The sequence below is a fragment of the Heliangelus exortis genome, chromosome 1, assembly GCF_036169615.1.
Source record: "Heliangelus exortis chromosome 1, bHelExo1.hap1, whole genome shotgun sequence".
NCBI classification, from domain to species: Eukaryota; Metazoa; Chordata; class Aves; order Apodiformes; family Trochilidae; genus Heliangelus; species Heliangelus exortis.
The window spans coordinates 136,469,645-136,492,565 of NC_092422.1; the positions used below are offsets into that span (position 1 = coordinate 136,469,645).

Below are 22,921 nucleotides of genomic sequence, written 5' to 3' on the forward strand. Positions count from 1 at the left end.
GCTCAAAGGACACCTTATCGAAAGGAAGAAAATTATTCTAAGCGATAGTTTTAAACAAAGCAAGGCCAACAACAGAGAAAATAAAATAATAAAAAAAATTAAAATGATTCAATTAAATTAATCAATCGATCAAGGAAGAAAAGCTAGTTCTTCAGAGGGAAACACATGATCAAACTTTAAAACATTCTTGTGACTAACTGCTTTTCCACATGCAACCTCTTCAGTGAAAGTATTATCAGCAATCGCTGTCCAACTGTTACTTTTTTTAACAAGACAAGACAAGGATTAGCTGAGCCAGGTATATTGGAAAAACTATAAATAATAATATTTTGCTCTGATCATGAGTCAGGAATTGCACCTGACAGTTATAAGACCTGTCTAATGGCTCTGCACCTTCAGCTCTGTAATGCATATAGCATTCTGCAGATGAAAGAGGAAATCTGAAATTCACATCTGAGACAAAAATTGTTTATGAAAGTGAAGGTCTTCAAATCAAATCTCAGTAGCTCCAAAGAAGCAACAAATATAAATGCTGAAGACTTCAAAGCACCCTGGAAGCTTCCAGCTTTCATCTGGTTTGTACACTAGCAGCTGTGATGACTGAGAAGCCAGACCAGGTGATTTTCAAGAGATGTTCAGATAAAATGCATAAATCTGCTGCAGGAAATGTTTATTCACCACAGATACCATGTTGCACCAGTGCTTCCTTTAGGGCCCTTGGAAAGGCTGGTGATGCAGGGCTGTAACCAGCAGACAGTCCTGGGGAATGACCCACAGCATTTCACCACCTTTTTTTCTCCAGCAAAGAGGGAATTTACCTGCTTTCAACATAGCACATGAATTGCAAGATAAAAGCAGGCAAGCAATTTATGCAAGTCTGAAAAGATAGATTTTCTCGAAGATAATCAAGAGCAGGCAGCATGTAGTCACCTGAACTATGAATGAGCCTCTCAGCCTGGGAATCAGCTCTGCCTCAAGGGAAACATCCTGAGGTCGATATTCACTGAGGCCAATTCTTTCTGTTTTCCCTCACTGATAAATGCTTAATGGGAAAAGAAAAAAAAAAAACAAAACACAACAAAAAACTGAAAACCACAAAACTTCCACTTCAATAAATTTCCGTTTATATGATTTATCCATGTTACAGCCTGCCACCAGTGGTTCAGCATAAATTAGTTTATCATTAAGAGCCACCTTAGAAATTAATTCACAGGAAAACCTGAATTAGCTCCCATTACAAGCATGGTTAAGCCTCCAAAACCAGGGAAAAAGTCTGTGACAAGCTTACAAGGTGGCAGCAAGACCTGTGAAGATGACTCTGATGACACAGGGAACCCCTTGCTCATCCCTGTGGCTACAGGGGCAGACCCACAGGATGGCAGGGAGGGCACAGGCTTCTAGAGGGCAACAATTTTACTCAAAACCATTTTTGACTTGCATGTTATTTATCTGGCATTTGGCATAGCTAGAATGCAAAGGCCTAATTTAACTTCTCCTCCACACCCTGTTTTTAGAAGGTAAGAATATCTTACAATGGGAAAATAAAAAAAATCCAACCAAAAAAAAAAAAGGGGAGATGGGATGGAGTGTGTGCGTACGAAGTGGTAAAAGCAGTTTCCAAATTGTCCTCTATGCTTCCCAATTGGTATAAACTGGAGTGGGGATGTACTAAATGAATTGCTGCTCTGCTTTTATCTTACTACAGACCTGTAGTAACTTCTCTGTATTCCTAGCTGCTTTAGTAACTTGACTTTTAAGGCCATATTGACTTCAGTTAACAAAACTGAGCAACTTTTAATGAAAAAATGGCCCCATACTTGGGTCCCTATCACAGAACAGACACATTTTGTCTCCATGTAAACTGTTCACCATTAGCTTTGACAGTTTTTGATCAATACCAGCACAGAATGCAACTACTTAAATAACAAGCAGAGAAGAGCACAGGTTGTCTATGTAACTATATGGCAAAAAAATGTTTTAAAAGGCAAGTGCATAATGCATATATTAGCTTTTTTTTTAATCTCCCTTAAAATAGATTTTGTAGGCAAGACCTTTCAGATGCCACCTTTTTCTAGGTGATGACAATATATATGTGTATTTATTTCTTATAATTTCTAAGATTGAATAAGAAAAAATAAATGCAAATAACATTTCAGTCTTTGAGGAGCAATTACTCAAGCCCTTTGAAAAGCAACATGGGGAATGCTCAAAATTATAATAAGTAAAATTAGCCTAAGCTCTAAGAAGTTTATCTTTGTCTCATCCTCATGTTCCCTCTCATGTTTAAACCCCTGGAAAAGCAGACGCATAAAATGGATTGCCGAGGTTTCTGCAGAGCCCACAGTTTAATTCCTTTCTCTCCACCAGATACCTCATGCAAGTGGCAGTTTGTGACTGGTCCTTGGGATACTGTGGCAGCTATTGCAGACTCTTATTAACTTGGATACTGCTGGAAGCCTGGACATCCACAATACCCTTACATCTCACACGGGAGAGCTGTGCTCTCAATAAAATAAATGGCACTTGCAAGAAAATTACTTTCTGTGATTGAATAAACTATAATAAAACTACAACAGCAAGTCTGTTTCATAAAGGAAAGTCTGTAAGTCCCAAGCTTACACAATATTAGATGTGTGCTACACTGTGTGCCTTGTTTAGTGATAACCACTATGACTCTGTATCAGTTTTTTCTGCTTTACTGGGAGTCTTGTCATTCTTAGGTCCTTCATTTGAAAGTCACAGGAACACATCATAATCCAAGCTTTGGCTTTTAGAGGGCAAAGTTTATAAGGTTGCAATCCAAAGACTGCCCCCTGAAAAACTGCTGGGAAAAAATATCTAATCCCTCCTTTTGGTTTTCAAAGCTCCATTGTTAAGCTTTGGCCCTATTTAAACTTGAAAGTTTTCTCTATATGCAGGAAGATGTAACCTGAAGCCAGAGGAGTTCTACTTTTAGTACTTTCAGGTAGTTTCCTGTACCAACTTTGCAAGCCAAAATCAGCACTTAACAGAAGTCTATTACATACACCCACCAAGAGAGATTTTGATTAATTCCCTCACTGCCTCTTTAACAGTAAGGACTTGTTTTTTCACCCTTGCCATTTAGGCACAAGCAGTTACCCAGCTATCCTTGCCTTGTTCTGTGTTTCACCCTAATGCTGCCACAGCACTGTTTGATGCTCCCAAGCTGCACAGATATTTCACCTCTTCAGACTGAAAAGCTTAGGTTATAGTGGCTTTTCCCCCAGAAGGACATGATTATTCACACCAGCAGTTCCTAAACTGTGGTTTGTAAATCCACAGTGACAGCTCTTTAGCACCAGGCTGCTTTATAGTTTAATCTGTAAAGCTGAGAGGAATAGGGAAGAGGAAAAGGTAGAAAGAGAGAGGAAAAGGTAGCTTCCCATGGTTCAAAATGTTTGGGAAATGAAAGAGCTTAAAAATGAGCTCAAAAAATGACCTCATCAGTCTTTTACATCAGTCGCTTCACCCCTTGGCTTGAGCGCCGAAGCTGCAAAGTGAAGTTACAGTCAGCTACAAACCCTTCATTTTCCCAAGTGATGGAATGCCACCCACACATAAAACAACAGGAAGAGAGCAACTAGATACCCTAAAATGAAAGTAGCATCCATGGTACAGACTGCTATCCATAGGGCTCATCCCCACTGCAGAGCTGTGCCAGACACTCTTGTATCTTGCTGGGAATGCATCCAGGGCAAGCTGGGTAAAGTCACCCAACACCCTTCAACCCTTCATTTAGTCAGATGCCTTTGTTGAGGTTGCTGGAAACATTACGCCTTGGCTACAGGGCTAAAAATAAACTTTTTCATCATCAACTCCTACTTGACTAGATAAAAGCCACTCCAGAACAGTCAATACAGTCTTTGTGATACCTTCCTGCCAGCCCTTCACTGCCATTACCACCAGCTCTGTCAGGAACCAGGTCCAACTCCACTTAACCACCACCCTTCTTGTAGGCAGCTCACTGCCCATGCTTGCCTGCAAAGTTTAGGACTTCAAGCTGCTTGACCTGTTGTATTCAGTATTTGCTGTTTTCATAGCCCTCTATTTTTTTGGCCTCAAAATGTAATCTGCCTTTAGAGGACAAATGCTTAGTGATAAGTTTGAGGTTCTTAGCACTGTATGGTCACCACTGTCAAGTTTGGTAAGGCTACAGCAAGACCAGGCAACTGGAAACACAGTCCAGTGGGTCCATCCTTTTTTAAATCAAAAGGGAAGGAAGAACAAATTTCCAAAATCATTCGTTACTGCAGAACAAGCATCAGGCAAAAGCTTCTTTTCATCTTTTGCCTTGAGAAACACATGAAGTTAAGAAAGCATTTCTCTCAGCTGGATCTCAAAGCTTAGACAGATTTCAATACTATCCAGTCTGGTTATATCTCATATAAGAAAAGAGCTGCTTTGGTTTCTCTTTCAGGCATTTCAAGACTGACATTGAAAAGGAGCCACATTACACAATTAGCCAAGCACTTGGCTATCAGGATATGCCAAAACTGAAGCTCTGCAATTGACCTCCACTCAACATTCCTCACCTCTGGGAACCAGCATTCTGATGCTATTGACATAATTACAATGTTTCCCTAACACAACCCTCTGCTTTTCCCCACGTGCCATCAAGTTGTGTTCATCAGATAGAGAAGTAAGGATATGCCAAGGACATCTTTAGCTTCACCAGTAATAGAGGGAGGTGGGGGAGAAATATCTGAATTTTGGAGGTGAGAGGATTAATTTTCACTGTCATTTTTCTTTAAAAAAAAAAAAAAAATCACAGTGAAAACAAAAAGTAAACTCTTAAATTACAGTCTGTAATTGAAAAAAAAACAAACCAAACCAAAACCAGAAACAAAACCCCTCTTATTTATCTAACTTCTGGTGGCACTGAAAATTGAGTTGAATTTATTCAGTGGATAATTTGTACCTGTATCAAGGACACAAGTAATGCATAGGCAGGTTGCACTCCTTCTGCACAAAATATTACTAAAACATAATCTGACAAGCAGATTTTTGCTCATGATACTATCTTACAGTAAAAAAAAAATAAAAAAAAAAATAAAAAAAAATCTCAGTTTTCAGTGAGTCCATAGGCAGGGAGCAGGGGAGAACAATGAGCTGGGATGAGGAGGCATTTCAGGGGTGGTGCTGTTTAATGTCACACCCCATTGTCAAGTGGCAAAAGCAGAATGATTAAAACTGAGGAAGAAAGGCCTAAGCACACACACAGGAGCAAAAGGGAGGGGAAAGGCAGACTAATCAAAAATACCAGCAGGATTTCTGCTCACACTTCAAACTGAAAGGAGATAAAGCTTTCGTTTCCAGTTCTTGAAAGCAAATCCCTGGAGTCCATGTAGAGAAGTGCTTCACAAAGAACTAACCAACCTTTGAATTCAGTCATTTGCTGAACTACCCTCCTTCCACCTCTCTGCACATTTTTCCCCATTTCTCGGTCATTTATTCATTAGTATTTCTCTTACACACTTACTGACTTTTATTTTATATGACAAGCCCCACCACTCACTTTTGGAGCCTGAAGGTTCATTACCCATACTCATCTTAGATGAATTCTCATCCTCTCCTCTCTATTCCAAGCTGTCTGTTTCTTGAACCATGTCTGTCTCTTGAGAGCTCTAGATAATACCTCAGGTATTTCTGTGATGAAACCACTCCCACCAATTTTTGCCTGAGGCTCAGTTTACCAATTTAGGCTCAGCATCACAGAAGCCATTTGGGAACCCAGATAATCATAGAATTGCTCAGGCTGAAAAAGACCTTCAAGATTATTGAGTCCAGCCTTGTCCTAACCCTATTACCCTATTTCTGATGACCCACCACTAAACCATGTCCACAGGCACCATATCCAGGTGATTTTTAAACACATTCAGGGATGGAGACTCAGCCACCTCCCTGGGGAGCCTGTGCCACTGCTTAACAAGTGCTTCTGTAAAGAAGTTTCTCCTGATATCCAATCTAAATCTTCCCTGACACAACTTGACGCCATTTCCCCTTGTCTTGTCATCTGTCACCAGTGAGAAGAAACCAATCCCACTCTCACTACAACCTCCTTTCAGGTATTTGTAAAGAGTGATAAGGTCTCCCCTCAGCCTCCTTTTCCCCAGACTGTACAGCCCCAACACCCTCAGTCACTCCTCATAAGGGATGTTTTCCAAACCCTTCACCATCCCTGTTGCCCTTCTTTGGACTTGCTCCAACACCTCAGTGTCCTTTTTGTATTGAAGTGCCCAAAACTGAACACAGTACTCAAGGTGGGGCCTCACCAGTGCCAAGTGCAGGGGCAAATAATATGGGCAGGCATCAAGAAGACTCTCAAAAAAGTCCCTGGAAAGTCAGCAGGAAACTTGACCTTGACTTTTTTGGGCACTGAGGTGCATTACAACAGCTGCAGCACATACCTTCTGGTACCCAAATATCACCATCATATAGGAAAGAGTAATGGGGGTATAAAACCTCAAAGCATCCCCAGTGCTAAATAAAAAAAAAATAAAATCACAGAACTTGTAGCAGCGTATAGCAGAGTATTGGACTACTGCAGACACAACCAGAAAAGGTAAAGGCCAGATTTTCAAAAGCTTATGCTGGGATACTTCAGTATGGACAGGCTGTACAAACAGCATCTGGCCACACAGCTAACCTTTGCCTATTAAAATTTTAAAGCATCTCAAAAATAAGTAACAGCATTCTTGTCAGAAAAATTCTCAAATATTTCCAGCAGGATTATGAAGGGATGCCCTGTAACCCCACGAAGCTCCAACCCAGCATTAAACCTTCAGCCTCTAAGTGCTAAAAAATTCCCAGTGCTTTACCAGAACATACCCATCATACAGGAGGGAGGAAATCTCACCGAACTTCATTATAGTGCTGAAATTTGAAGAAGAAAGTGAAAATTTTGTCTGAAAAATATATTACTGTCTGCTGGTATTTCTGCAGAAGATAAGATGGGTTTCATGCTGTCCTCCAGCATGATCAAGGGCAGTGTAAGGATAACAATTAAGTGAATTCTATTGCTAGGTGTCACAAGTGATAAATACACTGCATAATTAAACAAGTGGCATCTAGACTGCCTGAAGGAAACAATTATTTTGTGCTTTCACCAGGAAAGACTGATTTCTCTCACATTTTTTCATTTCTCAAACCTACTGAAAATTAACAACTTTATATCAGATCTTGCATCTGTAGCTGCCCAGTAACTGCCCACTGGGAAGAGACCCGACGCGCATCACCAGCTGAGTGCCCACCTTGTGAGTACAGAAGGATCTGCATCTCCAGAAGAACACAGGTGAAAACCTGGACCAGGTTCTCCAGCCCCAGCAGCTCAAAGACCTCCCGCAGGGGGTAGTCAGAGAGAGGCAGCTCGTTGGGCCCAGGTCTCTGGCAAATGATGGGCTCGTAAACCCCGTAAAACTTGAGCGACCTCCCTGGGGGTGGCAGGGGCACCTCGTAGAGGATATTGTGGATGTAGCTCTCCAGGGGCAGAGGTGGTGGCTGCTGGGAGGTCACTGCCTTGTAGAGCTGGATCAGGAACTTCTTGCAGGCTTGCATGAAGGGCAGAGGGGTGATGAGGCAGATGCATTTGGAGACGTACAGCGTGTCCCTGCTGATGTCGTAGGAGTTGTACCGCTGGAGCTTGGCCAGGGAAGTGGCATCGCCCTCGTCGATGCTGCTGGCCAGGGAGTCCATGCTGCAGGAGGAGGAGGCACAGACACTGCTGTATTGCTCTGCGTTGTGCATTTGGTAAAGGGTTTGCATGGCTGTGCAGATCTGCTTGCTCGTGACCTCCTCAAAGAACGTGAGCACGAAGCCATAGGTACGAGAGCCATCTTCCCTGGTAATGATGAACGAATGGAGCTGGGGATCTCTGTTGTCTGCCTGCGTCCTGAAAGACAGCCCTTTGGGCATGCACAGCTAAGAGAAGAGAAAAGAAATAGATATAGATAAAGCTCAAATTTTGGTTTGTTACTTTTGCTTCACAGGCACATTCTGGTTTTCCACCAGACCACACCACACCCCTCCTGAAACTAGCCCAAGAGCAAACAGCCTGAAAATGATGTTCCTTACAAGAAGATATAGACCTGACTGAAGAAAGAAAAACACCCTCCAAAATCACCCATCTATCAAGTCATTATGACTTTTTTTCATTACTTTGTAGAATTATCTTCACTGCTATTTCACCACCAAATAGACTTTTTCTCATTTACTTCAGCATCATACAAAGACATCCAGTTTTGTTCTCATTTGCATTCATTGTCCCTACAGTACTTGGAAATCAGAGAGCCAAGGGACCATCTTATACCACTGAATTAAAATTACAGAAATCTTTGATCTTCCCTAATTTTCTTAAAAGAAAGCAGAACAATTGACTAACAGCTATTACATATACTTTGTTCCTTAAGTGCTACAAAATAGCTTACATTAGAAGACAAAAGGTGGGGGGGGTTGGGGAGGGGTGGTGGTGTATGTGTAACACTCAGACTCTATAAAAGCCTTATTTTTTATTTACCACTCAGCAAAATCTTTTGCAGTGATCCTACTGCACTGGGTGTTTTTGTGAAACAGCCCTACTGGTAACTCAAGGCATTTTTCCAGGCATTGCTCATGAATTCTATCAGCCATCTAATACAAAATAACAAACAACCAGCAAAACTTGTTGGAATGTGCGTCAGCATGAGCTCCTTATGTTCTAGCTAAGTCACTATGTTTATAAATTATGAACTGAAGCTTCCTTTATAATTGCCAGTTGAAGACACAAAAGGAAAGAAAAGTGAGAAACCCTCCAAATGCTCCTCCTGTTCCAAAAGGCAAGGCTAGAAAGTCATCTTTCCCAAGGGATGTGAACCTACACACAACTGAGTGCATCCCCCAATGTCTCGCCTTGACCAGGAGTAAATTCTGCTGGTGGTGGAAGAGGTCAAGAGAAATAATTACATATTTTCAGGTACGTTATGTCCTGAAACCTCACAAGTGCATCTTGAAGAGATGATTTGATAGTCTGATAAAGCTGCTACCAGTCTAGCTGGGATTAATGCAAGTGGTCCAGACACACTTCACAACAGGCTAGCAAGCCCCTAAATTATTCAGGACAGATCTTATGTATCTGTCAAAAAGGCAATGTATAGAGAAAAAAACAGCCTGCAGTTGGTAGGAGGATTTAATTCAATTGATGGGCTTTGCTGACAGAAACCATGAAATTGCAGCTTGAACCATTTTTGAACAGCAGCCTCATTTCCATTCAAAAGGTTTATAGTTTTCATTGACGCATTAACAGCACTGCTAGTGTTAAAGCTTCTCCAGTTAAGAAGTAGTAAAAAATCCTTGATTCACGCTTTTTTTTAAATTTACTCTGCACAATCAATATCTCTCTTAGCCTCCTTTTTTGGCAGACTTGCTCAATAAAAATTTATTTCTAGGATGTGGGCATTCAGTGGTGGCTGTAGCCTTATCAAGTCTATCAGGCCAAAATCATAGGATTTAACCTCAGCACTACCAAAGATTATTTTTTTCTTCACTTTACAGAAAAATACTTGTATAAGTGAATTATATGTAGAGTTACAATCAAGACCAGACAAGCATCAAGGAATAAGACAGTTTCAGAAGCCTGTACTAAATAAATGTCCTTAATTATTGCTCCCTCATCCTTTATAAAATGAGTACACACACACAAAGGGACACCAATCTCTTAAGCTTCAGCCATAGCCCAACATCTGCATAATACTGACATTTTAAGGCTGTAAGCCCTGGCAGTGAAACCACCACTACTATTACACGTACAGGACAACACAGGAAAAAAGACAGAGAAAGAAAGAAGCTGGAAAAGCACTGAGGCAGGGAAGAATGACCAAGAGTCACTTAAGAACCCAAGATCAAAAGGAAGGGCCTGTGCTCATTTTCCAGCAGTACAGAAGCTTCAGATTTGCAGTTAATACATAAAAACTTTCATCTTAGTGCCCTGGACATCAATCACTTCCCATCTCATCTGTACTTGCAATGTGCACCACAGGAGAGTGTTGGGGAAGAGCAGCTTGGGATGTGCTGGGAGGTGAAAGCTTTGTCTGCTAGTGCAGCTGGCTGGCTAACAGCAAGAAAGCAGTCAGTCAACTTTATTGCATCTCTCTGTACAGAAACACAGGAAACTATCCAAGATTACTGGTTGGAAGACAGGATTTTGGTTTTCAGGCCACTTTACTGTTTAAATATAGACATAACCAACTCAACGTATTTTATGATTCTATGATTCTATCAGCAGAAAAATGGGGAAGTAAAATTGTACTTGCTTATAATCAATAGGGTTTGTAAAAAAGCAAAAGGAAGCTGCACAAAGGCAGACAAAAAGATATCAAACACTCTACCCCTAGAAAAAATGAGCAGGAGATGGCCTTTTGCTAAACACAGAGGCAGGACACACATACGCACTGTAATCCCTCCTTCCTCCCAGCCATCATCAGTTGCAGTTATTTCTCAACCAAAATTACCTTCTAGACCACTTCCCATCAGCACCAGGCCACCTCTCTTCCATTAGATCCCCTATGCCACTTTTTAAGCCCCTGTATATTTTTCACCTTCACAACATGCTGAAGCAGCAAGCTCCATACACAAATTGTGTTGTGGATGAGGGGGTGAAGAGGAAGATGCTTTTGTTTGTATTAAAGCATGTTCCTTCAAACTGTACTGGGGAATCTTCAATTCTTTTTTTTTTTCTTTTGAGTACATGACATGTTAAATGGCCAGTGCTTCCTTGGACTTACAGGCAAAGATTTATATACCTTGATGAACCACAGGGATAAAATGGGAGTTCTACTTACCCCAAATTTTCACTTTGCTCTCTACTGAGAACTTCAGTTTGGTACAACACATCACTTGCAGAATAGCCACAGAAGACAGCACGTGAGGTTAGGGAGGGATAATCACAAAAAGCAGTAGGGGGAAGGAAATACTTCCCTATTAAAAAGTACTCTGTAGCTTGATATATGCTTTGAAAAGGAAAGAAAACATGACTCATAGTCAGAGTGATTGCTTGGGACTTCAGAGGGTTATTTTTAAAGTGACAGGAGGGTTTCAGAAGGCAATTGAAATTCCTGAGGCATCCAGCAAAGCCAGAGTTCTCACAAGTTACCCTTCAAGGATTTATGCATTTTCTTCTCTGAGGAAAATTGTTTCTGGAAGCTTACATAAAGCAAACACATAGGCAGAACTAATACAGCAAGGCAAGATCAGAAAGACCAATAATTGCCTCAAGGGATTCTGTGGAGGTGGATATTACTTTAAATGATGTTTCAGATCAAAACAATAAAGAAGTTTTCCAAAAGATGGCTTTAAAGGCCATTAAATACTGCTGCTGTTAGTAAATGCTTTTTTTGTTCTGCGTGACACATGGCAAATGAGGGATGTGTTCTTCAGCTATTCAACTTCAGCTAAATGCAGCTTTGTTAAATTATTTTATTTTAATAGGTCTCTTGCTGGTTTTAGTATTCCATTTTTGTCTCAGAATATGATCATACTTCATGAATACTAGACATTTTCAACTCTGATATGAGAGATAAATAACACAGCAATCCCAGCTATTCCCTCCTGCTATGATATTCCTGCTGCACACCCCTGAAACACCCTCAGTTTAAAGGCAGAAGTAAAAGGCATAAGTAGCCTTGGCAGTCAAGTTACTACTATCTTAAATGTGCTGATGAACAGTGTTCTGAGTCCTTCATGCCTTCTGCATAAGCAAAGTGATGTGGGGACCTGCCCAAATACCACATTATCTCCTCCTGTGCATATTTGGAAGCAGAAGACAGAAATCCTCAGCTGTCAGGGGGCAGAGGGAGTGACCAGACTCATCTCTGCCTTTCTATGCATGTACAATGCCACAGTATCAACTCTGTGTCACTGCTTCTTCCAGCTCCCATGCATTCATATTCAATATTTGTCACAACGCTAAAAAATAACACTCAGTGGAATGGACTTCTCCATTTTTGTGATCATAGAGAAGTTCCAAGCCCATTTTTGCACTTGCAAAAGCCATATTATTGTGGGTTTAAAGTGTTCCCTGTCTGCCAGTCTCCTGGGTGAGGTCCAGGAGATTCTCTTGACTTCACCCCTGCACCACACAAGGAGGTTGGTTTTTTTTTGAAGCCACTAGTGTGTAGTCCTACCCTCCTTAAATAAGAAGCAAATCTAAACTAGATTAGGGAGAAGGGATCCACTAATTTTCAAATGTTGAGTTAGACCCAATCCACATTTCTGATAACAGCTGGTAATATTGTTTAATGTTATGATTACAACAAATGTTCACTTTTAAGTCAGAAACCAAATGGCATTTTCAGCACTGGGAAGTTTTTCTCAAATACCTGTAATCTGTTGTCTTTGTCAGGACTTGTTCTTAACAAGAGCTTTGGTGATTTTGGAAACATCCTTTGACTACCAGCTCTTTGGGAAAATTTCCACCAGATCTTTTAGTTGCTACTCTCTCCATAGACAACTCCAGAAATTGCTTTCTCCTCCCTCCCGTGTTCATGGGATGTAGCCACACAAACTCACATCAAATTTAGCCCAGAGAAGAGAAATGTACAGACAATGCACTGGTGCAGAGCTGCCCACTAAATTCCAGCTTCTATGTAAAGATTCCTTGCTTCCTTGCTATATCCATCATCAAGGGCTTTTTGCCCTTCAAAAATTTCATATGGATATTACTATCTTAAAAATTTCTTGGTTGGCTTCCTTCCCACCAGCAGATGTGCACGCTGGGTGACTACACCCTTCTCACCCAGTCACTGAGCTGCTGGTTAGACTTGTTCCATCATGCAGTAGACTTAACTAGAACTAACAAAGGAAACACAGCATTTAACTTTTGTTGTGCCTGAAAGTGCCCTGCATTTTCACCTTGCCTCTTCCTCTACAGCTTTTCAACCAGCACAGCTAATTGTCAGTTCTTAGCCCCAGAAGTACCTGCTCATCACATCACATCACATCACATCGCAAGGGATAGTTGCTAACAGCCCAGGAAACACAGGAGAGACAAAGTTGTCAGAAAACAGCTTGAAAAAACAGTGTCTCTACCTACCATGTTGACAGCATCCTGGTCAAAGGGGTTCCACTCAATGTTCTGAGGATAGTGGGCCAAAACTTTGGACTTGAAGGTTCTTCTTAAGGGACTCTGGTCAAAATTCTCTCCTGCAACAAATGAGGAAATAATGACATGTCACAACAGTGAGGCTTCAGAGAGCTGGCTGGAACAGCTTTAATTTTGTTTTATTGTAGTTTTTGATTTTACTTAGGTTTTTGGTTGGTTGGGGTTTTTTTGGTTTTTGTTTGGTTGGTTGGTTTGGGTTTTGTCTGGTTTTTTTTTTGTTGTTGCTTTTTTTGTGTGTGAAATCTGAAGGGCATCTCAACAGATGTACTATTTTTAAAAGAGAAACAGGAAAGATGTAAGATCAGACTGTATGTACCACAAAAATGTTACTACACTTGCAACACATCTTAAGGCTTAGTATTTACTACATAGAAGCTTATTGATAAGAAAAAAAAATAATGCTGAAGTTTTATAGAAAAGGACCCTGAAATCAACTGAATTTTCTACCTTTCCCCTTAGCTTGAATATCTAGAGATGACTTAGACACTGAAAGAGCACTTTCCTTCAAGTTTGTTAGAAACTGTCTTACTCCCAATAAAAAGTATGAGCACCTCTCAGCTATTATAAATTATTCAATGATTCATTACAGATCATTTTTATATCAAGTCCTGTGTGGAGATTAAACTTTCCTCCCCTCCCTTTTTTCTTTTTTTTTTTTTTTTTCCCCACATCAAATTTCAAGGACAGGTTTTCCCCAAAGAACCCAGTAAGTCCAAAGACAAAGATTGAAAGGAGACTTCACACAGAAATGCACCCAGTTATCAGCATACAAGTAATGTACTTCATAGTGATCTTTTTATGGAATTTCCACCACTGGATTGTCTACAGTATGCAACACAGTAATCAAAACAAGGTGTTCTTAAAATCTATTGAGTATTTTACCATATAATACACTTCTCTCAGATACTGGGTTACTCATTTCAGGCTTCTTTCTTTAAAGAGTACACGTGGGTCTCTCCTGTTCAGTTCCTTTCTCACCACAGAGAGATGAATGGGATTAAAGCCTTAATTTCACAATGTTAAATGTTTTCACCCAACCTTACTTTGCATTCAAAGATCCCCTTTGGGACTTTCTAGTGCTACCTAGATACTTTAAAAAATATGTTACTGAAATAGAATGGTTTTCTTTAAAAAATTAGTATTATTTCTCATTTTACTTAAAGACAGAACCAGTATTTCATTAATATTTTTAATAAGGGATTATTTTTGGCTGAAAACATATTCAATTTTCCTCCAACTCTAAAGGCAAACCACTGTTTCTGATAGCAAAGTTATTAAATTGTGAGTGACTAATCTCACTAACTCTTTTCTGAAGGCAATGTGGACTGTGGCGAGTATAATTTGTTCTTGCTGAGTTATGCAGGACAATCCAACCTTTGCTCAGCTAATGACCTCTGAGTGATGTTGCAAAATCCATAGGTGAGTTGTTACCCGAGGGTTTCTGAGGCCACAGCTGTTTGGCATGCACCCTGTGCTCCTGGTGAAGCACAGGCCACACAATCATTTGGCTCAGAGGGGATTAATCCAAGGACATTTCTGTACAAACTGATACTTGAAAACAGAGCTTCTCACTCAGCCTCTGCCTGGGGGAGAGCAGGATGTGCAGATAATTCTTGGAGAACACCCTGAGAAAAACACAATGGCAACTGACAAAATAAAAATTATCCAGGCAGTTTCAGGAAGGTGGGAGAACCATTTGTGGTATGGAACCCTTAAACACATCTTCAAGGCAGAGGGCAGAACCTCTCTGGGGCTGCAGGGCCAGGGCATCGCAGGGGACCTGAACAGCTGAGGGAGGTGGAGGAAGAGGAGGTGAAGGTTGGGGCATTTTTTACACCAGCACCAGCCACCTGCTTGGCCAGGAAGGGGAAGCAGAGGCTTATGCTGGAGCTCCCCTCTGGTAGGACGTGTGTAGGAAGCAGCAGATGCCTTAAGAAGTTTGAATCAGCTGTGCTGGGGCTGCTGTAAGAGCTCCCTGCTGTAAGAGCTGCTGTGCCAGGAGAGCTGGGGAGCCAGGTGGAGGAGAGCAAACCAGCTTTGCTGACAGCACTCGCCTTCAAATCCCTTCAGAGAAAGGATTTAAAAATATTTTCCTTCCCAAGAGGACTTTGAGATTTTTAAGGATATGGGTATTTTCATACTTCCATGAAAACACTTCACTTCTAACACATTATTTAGATGCACGGCAAAGTTTTGTGTTCTACCATCATGTCTGTCTCACTTGATTCTGGTGGGTAACCATGGGGGAGAAAAGCAAATAAGTTCCTGCAGGGGTAATTTGTGCTTGGGAGGAAAAAAAGTCCAAGATGAGACAGTGTTGCAGTCACATTTCCTGAGGCAGGAATAGACAGCAATGGTAAGATGTGAGGAGTTGTGGCAGGGGAATCCAGCCTGAGTCTGGAATTGCTCAAGGCAAAACAGAAACCCAGCAAAAGTGTATGAATCATAGAAATGAAGAAAACTGTAGGTTATCAGCTACACTGGATCAAGTTAAAAGACATGTTGAGGTTTAGCTGATTAGCTCATCACACCTGCCAAGTTGGACTAGACTTGCCATTAGATGTGGAAGACCAGAGCATAAGTTCTACAAAAACACTCTCCATGCTCATTTAGAAAGCTCAGACTTTTGTATACCTCAGGTAAACTCCAAGTAGAGACCATTACTCTGGTACAGAATGTAGCAGTAGAATAATCTCTCTTTTTTGGTCCAGGAGTTCTTCGTGGAAGAACATTAGAGATAAAGATAGCTGCCAATTTCAAAGTTTCACAAAACAAAAATCCCAGCAAATAAAGCCAGTGAAAATTCTCCCTCCAGGTATGGCCTTAAACATATATGGCAACATTTTTAACTCTTTTTATGAAACAGTAATTTATGTGCTTGCATAATGAAATAAATATGCATTAATTTTTTTTCCTAATTAGACCTTCAGTCTCTCTCACATCTGACACAGTTTACCTTACAACTGTGAGTCAGCAGAAAGGCAGATCCTTGATGCTAAATTTGTTTGGTTGTTTCTCTTGAAAGTTTGAAGGTCATCTGGATGACTTCATTAACTTCTCCATTGCTAACAAGTGGTTGCTGGAGTCCAAATTTCTTTACAGGTTTTCCTTTCTCACAACAAAAAAAGGTTACTGTGACTTGACGAATGGTAATTGGGTAGTTTGGGTGGTTCTGAGGCACTTAACACCTCTTCAGTTCACCAGTGATGACAGTCAAAAGTGAGATTAATTATTCATCTGGTATTAGCACATATCTGTAACTGGATGTCCAGTAAGGATGCATGTTAATCACATCATTTTCTGTTTCTAATGCCAGTGCTCATTTGCAGGCACCAATGAATCTGGGGCAGGATTTGCCCTGTGTGATGGGCACACTCAGGAGAGCCCCACTTCTAGCACACCCAGCACATGTAGCACCACAGGGCATGGGGCTCTGTGTGCTTAGATTGAGTGGAACAGTAAATTGTCCAATTTTCACCTAAAGGATCTGTAAAAACCTTGATTTGATCCTGAAAAGCTTCTCTGTGGGAAAATACCCTCTTCTCCTGCTCTGGAGGCTCAATTACTAACTAACCCCTCCAGATAAAGCTGTCCTTATCTCCAAGTTAGAACAAAAACTGTATCACTGGGGATGTAAAAGCAGGGAAGGCCTTCATTCTTTGCTGTTCTTGTTATTGAATACAGTTTGTCTTCTTTTCCCTCAGATCCATCTTGATGGGCAATACTCTGGAGACACTGGAGAAGAACAAGGCTTATTTGCCAATAAACCACTATAATCATGAAAAACTGAGGGTTCCAATCAGCCTTTGGAAATTACCAATAATTTACATGCTACTGCAAATACTCATGCAGTTGTTTAGATGACAGACACATCTAAAACATTCACTAAGCACAGGCATCATTGCTTTAAAAAATTCAGCTTCCCAAAACCAGCAGTAACAACGTCCTAATAGGCTGGCAACATGGATTCATTTTATCCAGAAAAGTAAATGACACAAATTACTTACCTTTGCAAAGTCTCTGCAGGGTTTGCACTTGACTACTCTGATGGTTTTAAAAAATACTAATTAAAGGTAAAACACACACACACAGACACACAGAGAAAACAATTTTCTCAAACAGTGATCACAAGGCAAAACAGAAAAGCCAAGAAACCACACTGGAGTGAATCAATTAGTCATGAGCTCAAAAGGACATGACATGGCACTCTCCACACAAAGCTGCCTCCTGGGAAGCCAGGCAGGGTAAGCTTTAAGAGGAGATCTGTAATTTAGGAAAGAAACATTGCAAAGATATGACAAAAAGCAGCCTGCTTGTCAGGGTGAAATATTATTGTTTGGCCAAACAAGCAAGAAACACCCTGGCTCTCACTGAAATGAGATGAGATGAGGACCCTGACAAGCAGCTGGAAGAGAATCACAGGGAGCAAAACCTTCTTGGCAAACATGAGGGAAGGGATATGGGCTGTAGGGTACCAGATACTATAAACTCTGAGCCTTAGTAGTTCTGAACTGTTGATTCACATGTGGCAAATACAATTTATTAAGCTGTTTTTCTAAGTAAACAGCAAATTTTCATTACATCTACTGTGTGCTTATTTAAGTGCTTCCTTCCTACCTTCCAGAACAGGATTAGCAAGGCACATTAAAAATGAAGTAAGTATCAAATGCAAATTGAATCTGTATTCTAAAATATTAATGGTCAGATAACAGTACCCTGAATACAGACAGAAATGTTCTATTTTATGTGTGGTACCCATCCACATGAACAGCACATCTTATAGGGTAAGTGGTCTTGTGGGGGTAAAAATTTGAGTTGAAACAGAATCGTTTCTCACTCCGCGCTGGTGAGGCCACACCTCGAGTCCTGTGTTCAGTTCTGGGCCCCTCAGTTCAGGAAGGATATCGAGGTCCTGGAACAGGTCCAAAGGAGGGCAACTGGGCAACTGAAGGGACTCCAGCACAGATCCTATGAGGAGAGGCTGAGGGAGCTGGGGCTGTTCAGCCTGGAGAAGAGGAGGCTCAGGGGAGACCTCATCACTCTCTACAACTCCCTGAAAGGAGGGGGTAGCCAGGGGGGGGTTGGTCTCTTTTCCCAGGCAACTCTCAGCAAGACAAGAGGGCACGGTCTCAAGCTCTGCTGGGGGAGGTTTAGGTTGGACATTAGAAAGAATTTCTTTACTGAGAGGGTGATCAGACACTGGAATGGGCTGCCCCAGGAAGTGGTGGATTCTCCGTCCCTGGAGATATTTAAAAAGAGACTGGATGTGGCACTCAGTGCCATGGTCTGGTAACTGCAGCGGTAGTGGATCAGGGGTTGGACTTGATGATCTCTGAGGTCCCTTCCAACCCAGCCAATTCTATGATTCTATGATTCAGGTATTTTTCCAAATTGTGTAAAATGTGTAAGATTTAAATTTCATTTTTACACCCTATGTAATGGTACTTGTTAAACAACTTACACCTTCCATTAAAGGCACTAATTTTTATACCGATGAATGATAAACTTAATAGGGAAATGCAGCTACAGTTCTGAGGTTGTCAGTCATGCTGGCTTTCATATGAGTCATCATATTTAAGAACATAGGAATCTTAAGTTTGAAGCAGATGTTTTAATTATCAGAGCTCCAGAGGCATACAAAAATATGTACACCAAACAGGCAGAGGCATCCTGCACCCACACCCTCTGGCTCATGGAACGCAAGCTATCTGTGGCTCCTTCCAAGCTGAGGAACGTAGACAGGAATGCTTCTGACCCTAGAAATAAAAATATCTTTTGTTCCTACAGAGGACTGTACTGGGAGCACAACTATGAAAATGACAACCTCTTTGATAACTATTTCTAGTTAAAAGTGTTCAGCACATACAGTTATGTTCTTTCCCTGCCAACTGAACTTTGTTAAGCTTATTGGTAACCAGATGCTGCTTCATGAGGAGCAAGTAACATACAAAATGCAAGTGAGAAAGCAACATGGGAACAGGAATAATAGGGCCTAGGTGGAGAGCAAACAAACTTATTTTTTTGGTTCAGGAACCAGTCAGTTTAAGTAGTACAGAAACTATGCTCTGCTGTTTTCCTTATGTGTCTCACCAGGTCATCAAGGTGGCAGCAGTAGGCTAGCTGGAGTTCAGTAACCCAGAGGTATTACTTCTGACCATGCATCCTCATAATCTTAAAGCAGAGGAAGGAAGTAATATGAAAAGGAGGACTGGGACAAGGCAGACAAAACAAATTTTAAAATCTGAGTTATCTGTAAGATGGTGATGGCTTTTGGGGGCAACTAGGGAGGGCAACAAATCTGACCTACCTCTGGCATGTCAGTATGTAAAGGAATTGATGGGTCAAAGTCATAGTGGGTTGTGTATCACTTCATCTAAAGGATTTGGCTTTTGGGGGTGTGTGTGTCTGTGTGTATCTCACCAGTACTACTATCTAAATCTAGACCACAAAATATGCTTCCTTGCGAGGTGAAGAACCATTGGGTCTGTAGCAGAAAATGGTGGAGCTGGACCTCCATCATGACAAGCATCTCCTAATATGGCCTCATACATAATGTTGGTCAGTCTTTACCAAGGACACAAAGATCTAGTAATCTGTATATTGATCAATATACCTGACACCATTAGTAACATTTCATTGGAGAGGGGAAGCACATCTGCCAAGAGAGCTTAAAGAAAAAGGCTAAAATTTATCAGATACTGATTTCATTTAACCAATATTTATTTGAATGATCAGATGTTGATTTAGAATTATATTATTAGGATTAAAAAATGAGGATTTTTGTCTTGTTTTTAATCTCTAACACTTAATTTTTTTCAAGAGGAATTGGAAGACAGAAAATAAAGAGATAGAGAGGGCAGGAGGATTGTTTTGTCCTCAACCCTCTTTACCTGAGGTTTTGTCTGCAGTACCTGAGCGCTTGCCATGAAGATCTGCTTCTAGCCATTTGTACAAGACTACACAACATAACAAACAGAGATAAAAAAAAAAAAAAGCAAGTATGAACACGATGAAAAGACATATAAATGTACTAGACAGGGAAAAAACATGAAGCAGACATAAAACACTCCCCCTTGCAATCTCTCTTCCCCCCACTACTGCCAAAGGGTAAATCCACATGATAAATAAAACCCTCTGTGACTGTATTACAATAAAGGTGTTGAATGCAGGCAATTCTGCAGGACAACATTTTTCTCCTCCAGGAGTCTTAAGCTATTTCATTCTACTTTTGAGCAGTTTGAACTGTGAAGTTGCATAAATATTTAATTTAAAAGGAAACAGAATAAATGATTGCCAAACCTGCAGACACCCCTTGCTAACACCCACACTGCCTTTAAAAGCTGCTCTGCCAGGCTGTCCTCATAGATGTCCCCAAAAGTCCTTTATAATATTATAATTCAAAGGGAATGTGTCACAGAGCTTCCATGGACTTAATCACCAACTTTGCAATAGGAAGGCTGTAAAGTCAAGACATAACTCTTAAAGGGATGCCTACCCAGGTGAACCAAGACAAGTTCTGGTGATGCTGCCCATTTCAGTACTTTGACCATTTGTCTTCATGAATCATAGAGCTAAACAGTCACAGAAGTTACGTAAACTCCTGGACAAGCAGTAAAAATGTCACAGAACTGACAACAGCCATACAAATACAGACCTATGAACACTGTTTTAAAGCCTAATTCTTTATACAAACACAATGTAATGGAATACGACTTCTGCTACAAACTAATTGCACTTAGAAAAGGCTCAATATTAAAAAAAAAGAAAAAAAAAGATTTGTTCACCTAAGAATTACTGTTCAAGTCTAAACAAAGAGGAAAAGGCTAAATACAACAATCAGTTTGCCATTATCTCTTCCTTCTGACCTTGATTAAAATACTTTCTGCCCAGAGAGTAACATTATACAGCACTGATAATGTCAGCTTCTTAAAATAGCCCCAGTCCCAGCTGCCAAAAGACCACAGGCATCTACAATAGCAAACAAGTATGAATTACACCATCTCTTTTACATACAATTGCATCATAATCTTGTCAAATCCCAGATGTCTTAAATTATGTCAGTTTGGCATATTTTCTTTTTTATTGCGTTTTTATATTTCAGCCTGCTGTTCAATTTGAATACTTCATATTAATTCATATTAATAAAAAAAAAAAATTGAGCAATAATCGAAAGTTCATTTCAGTTCAAGTTTTAGCATCATTCTTCAACTGCCTGCTAACCTTTTGGTTAGTTACACAGCAAGGGAGATTTGTAACCATTTGAAACTGAAGGGTCTGAAATTCACCTCTCAGTGCCCAGAAAAACAGCAGTTTCAGAACAAAAAATATTCAAGATGTTAGCTCAGTTCCTTAAACACAGTAGGATGCCAAAGCCCATGTCATGAGGGGGGCATCTCTGGCTTTGGAGCAACAGGCTTGTGGGCTTGAGCTGAACCACAAAGAAAAAAAAAGGCATTTTAGATGCCATCACATCCCCTGTGAAGTCTTGGAGGTCTTCCTGCTCAGTACAATGCCTGTTTCCTACTCCTTGTTTCACATATTCACCTCCCTCTATGTACTGACCATGGAATGAGGTACCCAGCCATGGCTTTAGCACAGCAGTCCTTTCATTTTTATGCTTTCTATTAATTTACAAGGGCAGGATCAAGCTCAAACATCCCCAATTTCTGTGTTGTTAAAACATGATGCCACATTCTCAGACTGGCTTCTGAAACACGCATTCACAAACATAATTTTGAGTTCAAATGAATCTTAAAGCAGGTTTTATCCTCTACTCTGCTGGAACAGATTCTTGTCTGAACATATGCTTTATTACAGTTGGCATGAGAAATATGAGAATATATGAGAAAAGGAAAAAACATAATACCAAAAAACTCCATAAGACAACCAGAACTTGTCATCCTAAAAATCTCTGTACTATTATTGTTAAGGTTTTGTGTGCAAGAAGGCAGGAAAGTGTAATTTTTCAACAAATTTTGCTTCGGGGCATTTTTAGTACAAGAATAAGCAGCTTTCTTTTTATTATTTATTTTTATAATTATAGTGCATTCATTTTTCTTTTAAACTGGGCTGTATGAAGATAGATTTTATTTTTTTTTATTAAAATCTCTTTGCAATGTACACAACATACACCAATATTAGTGCTCCTTGACTCATCAGGATGGCAAGTCTCAGGTGTTTTGTTACTTCAAGTTAGAAGCAGTTTCACCAAAGCTGCATTTACACAACAGCAGAGTGTGAATAAATTTACTGATAACACCTCCTGACAACTTAATTAAGCTCCGCTTGCAAATCAGTACAAGAAAAGAAAGAAGCTTAATTTGGTCTGGACCATTTTCAGCACTAATCAACTTTGACATAAACAGAGTACAAAGATGCCCATCCAGCAGCTTGAATAGTCTGCTATGCCTGATTTGGGGTTTTGTTTTTTTTGGCAAGTCTGTTTTTACCCACCTCTCACAAGCCTGATGTCTCAATTCTCTACGTGTTTCATCGTTATGCTGGGCAATAGATTTTCTAGTTTAAAGGAAGCTAAAGGAAGCTCTGGCTTTCTGATGCTCCCAAGAGCTGTTTCACAAAGAAGATGCAAAGGACAATCCAGAACCAACTGGTGGCACTCAAGCTGGCTCTTTAGGCTCTTTAACACACCCTGGGAAAGGACAGCTTCTTCACACCCCTTGACAAGCTGGCCTATATCTGCAAGCTTCAGACAGCTGGCTTTATCTGAGAGGTGTACTTAGAGAGGTTGGACACATAACTCGCTCCTCACTA

General features: G+C 40.5%; 1 protein-coding gene across 7 annotated transcripts in view; it reads right to left on the reverse strand.

Moving 5' to 3' along the window:
• The window catches only part of DENND5B (DENN domain containing 5B), a 112,977-nt gene that overhangs the window by 48,772 nt on the left and 41,284 nt on the right, over positions 1–22,921 (reverse strand). For 3 of the 7 annotated variants that reach the window (XM_071769054.1, XM_071769082.1, XM_071769071.1), the window contains exons 2-4: positions 20,041–20,106; positions 13,082–13,191; positions 7,272–7,938 (exon numbers count right to left, since the gene is read on the reverse strand). In XM_071769054.1, the coding sequence (XP_071625155.1) occupies positions 7,272–7,938; positions 13,082–13,191; positions 20,041–20,106 (843 nt within the window). The remainder of the gene's footprint in view (positions 1–7,271; positions 7,939–13,081; positions 13,192–20,040; positions 20,107–22,921) is intronic. The other 4 variants (XM_071769063.1, XM_071769109.1, XM_071769101.1 and 1 more) reach the window with 2 other exon arrangements.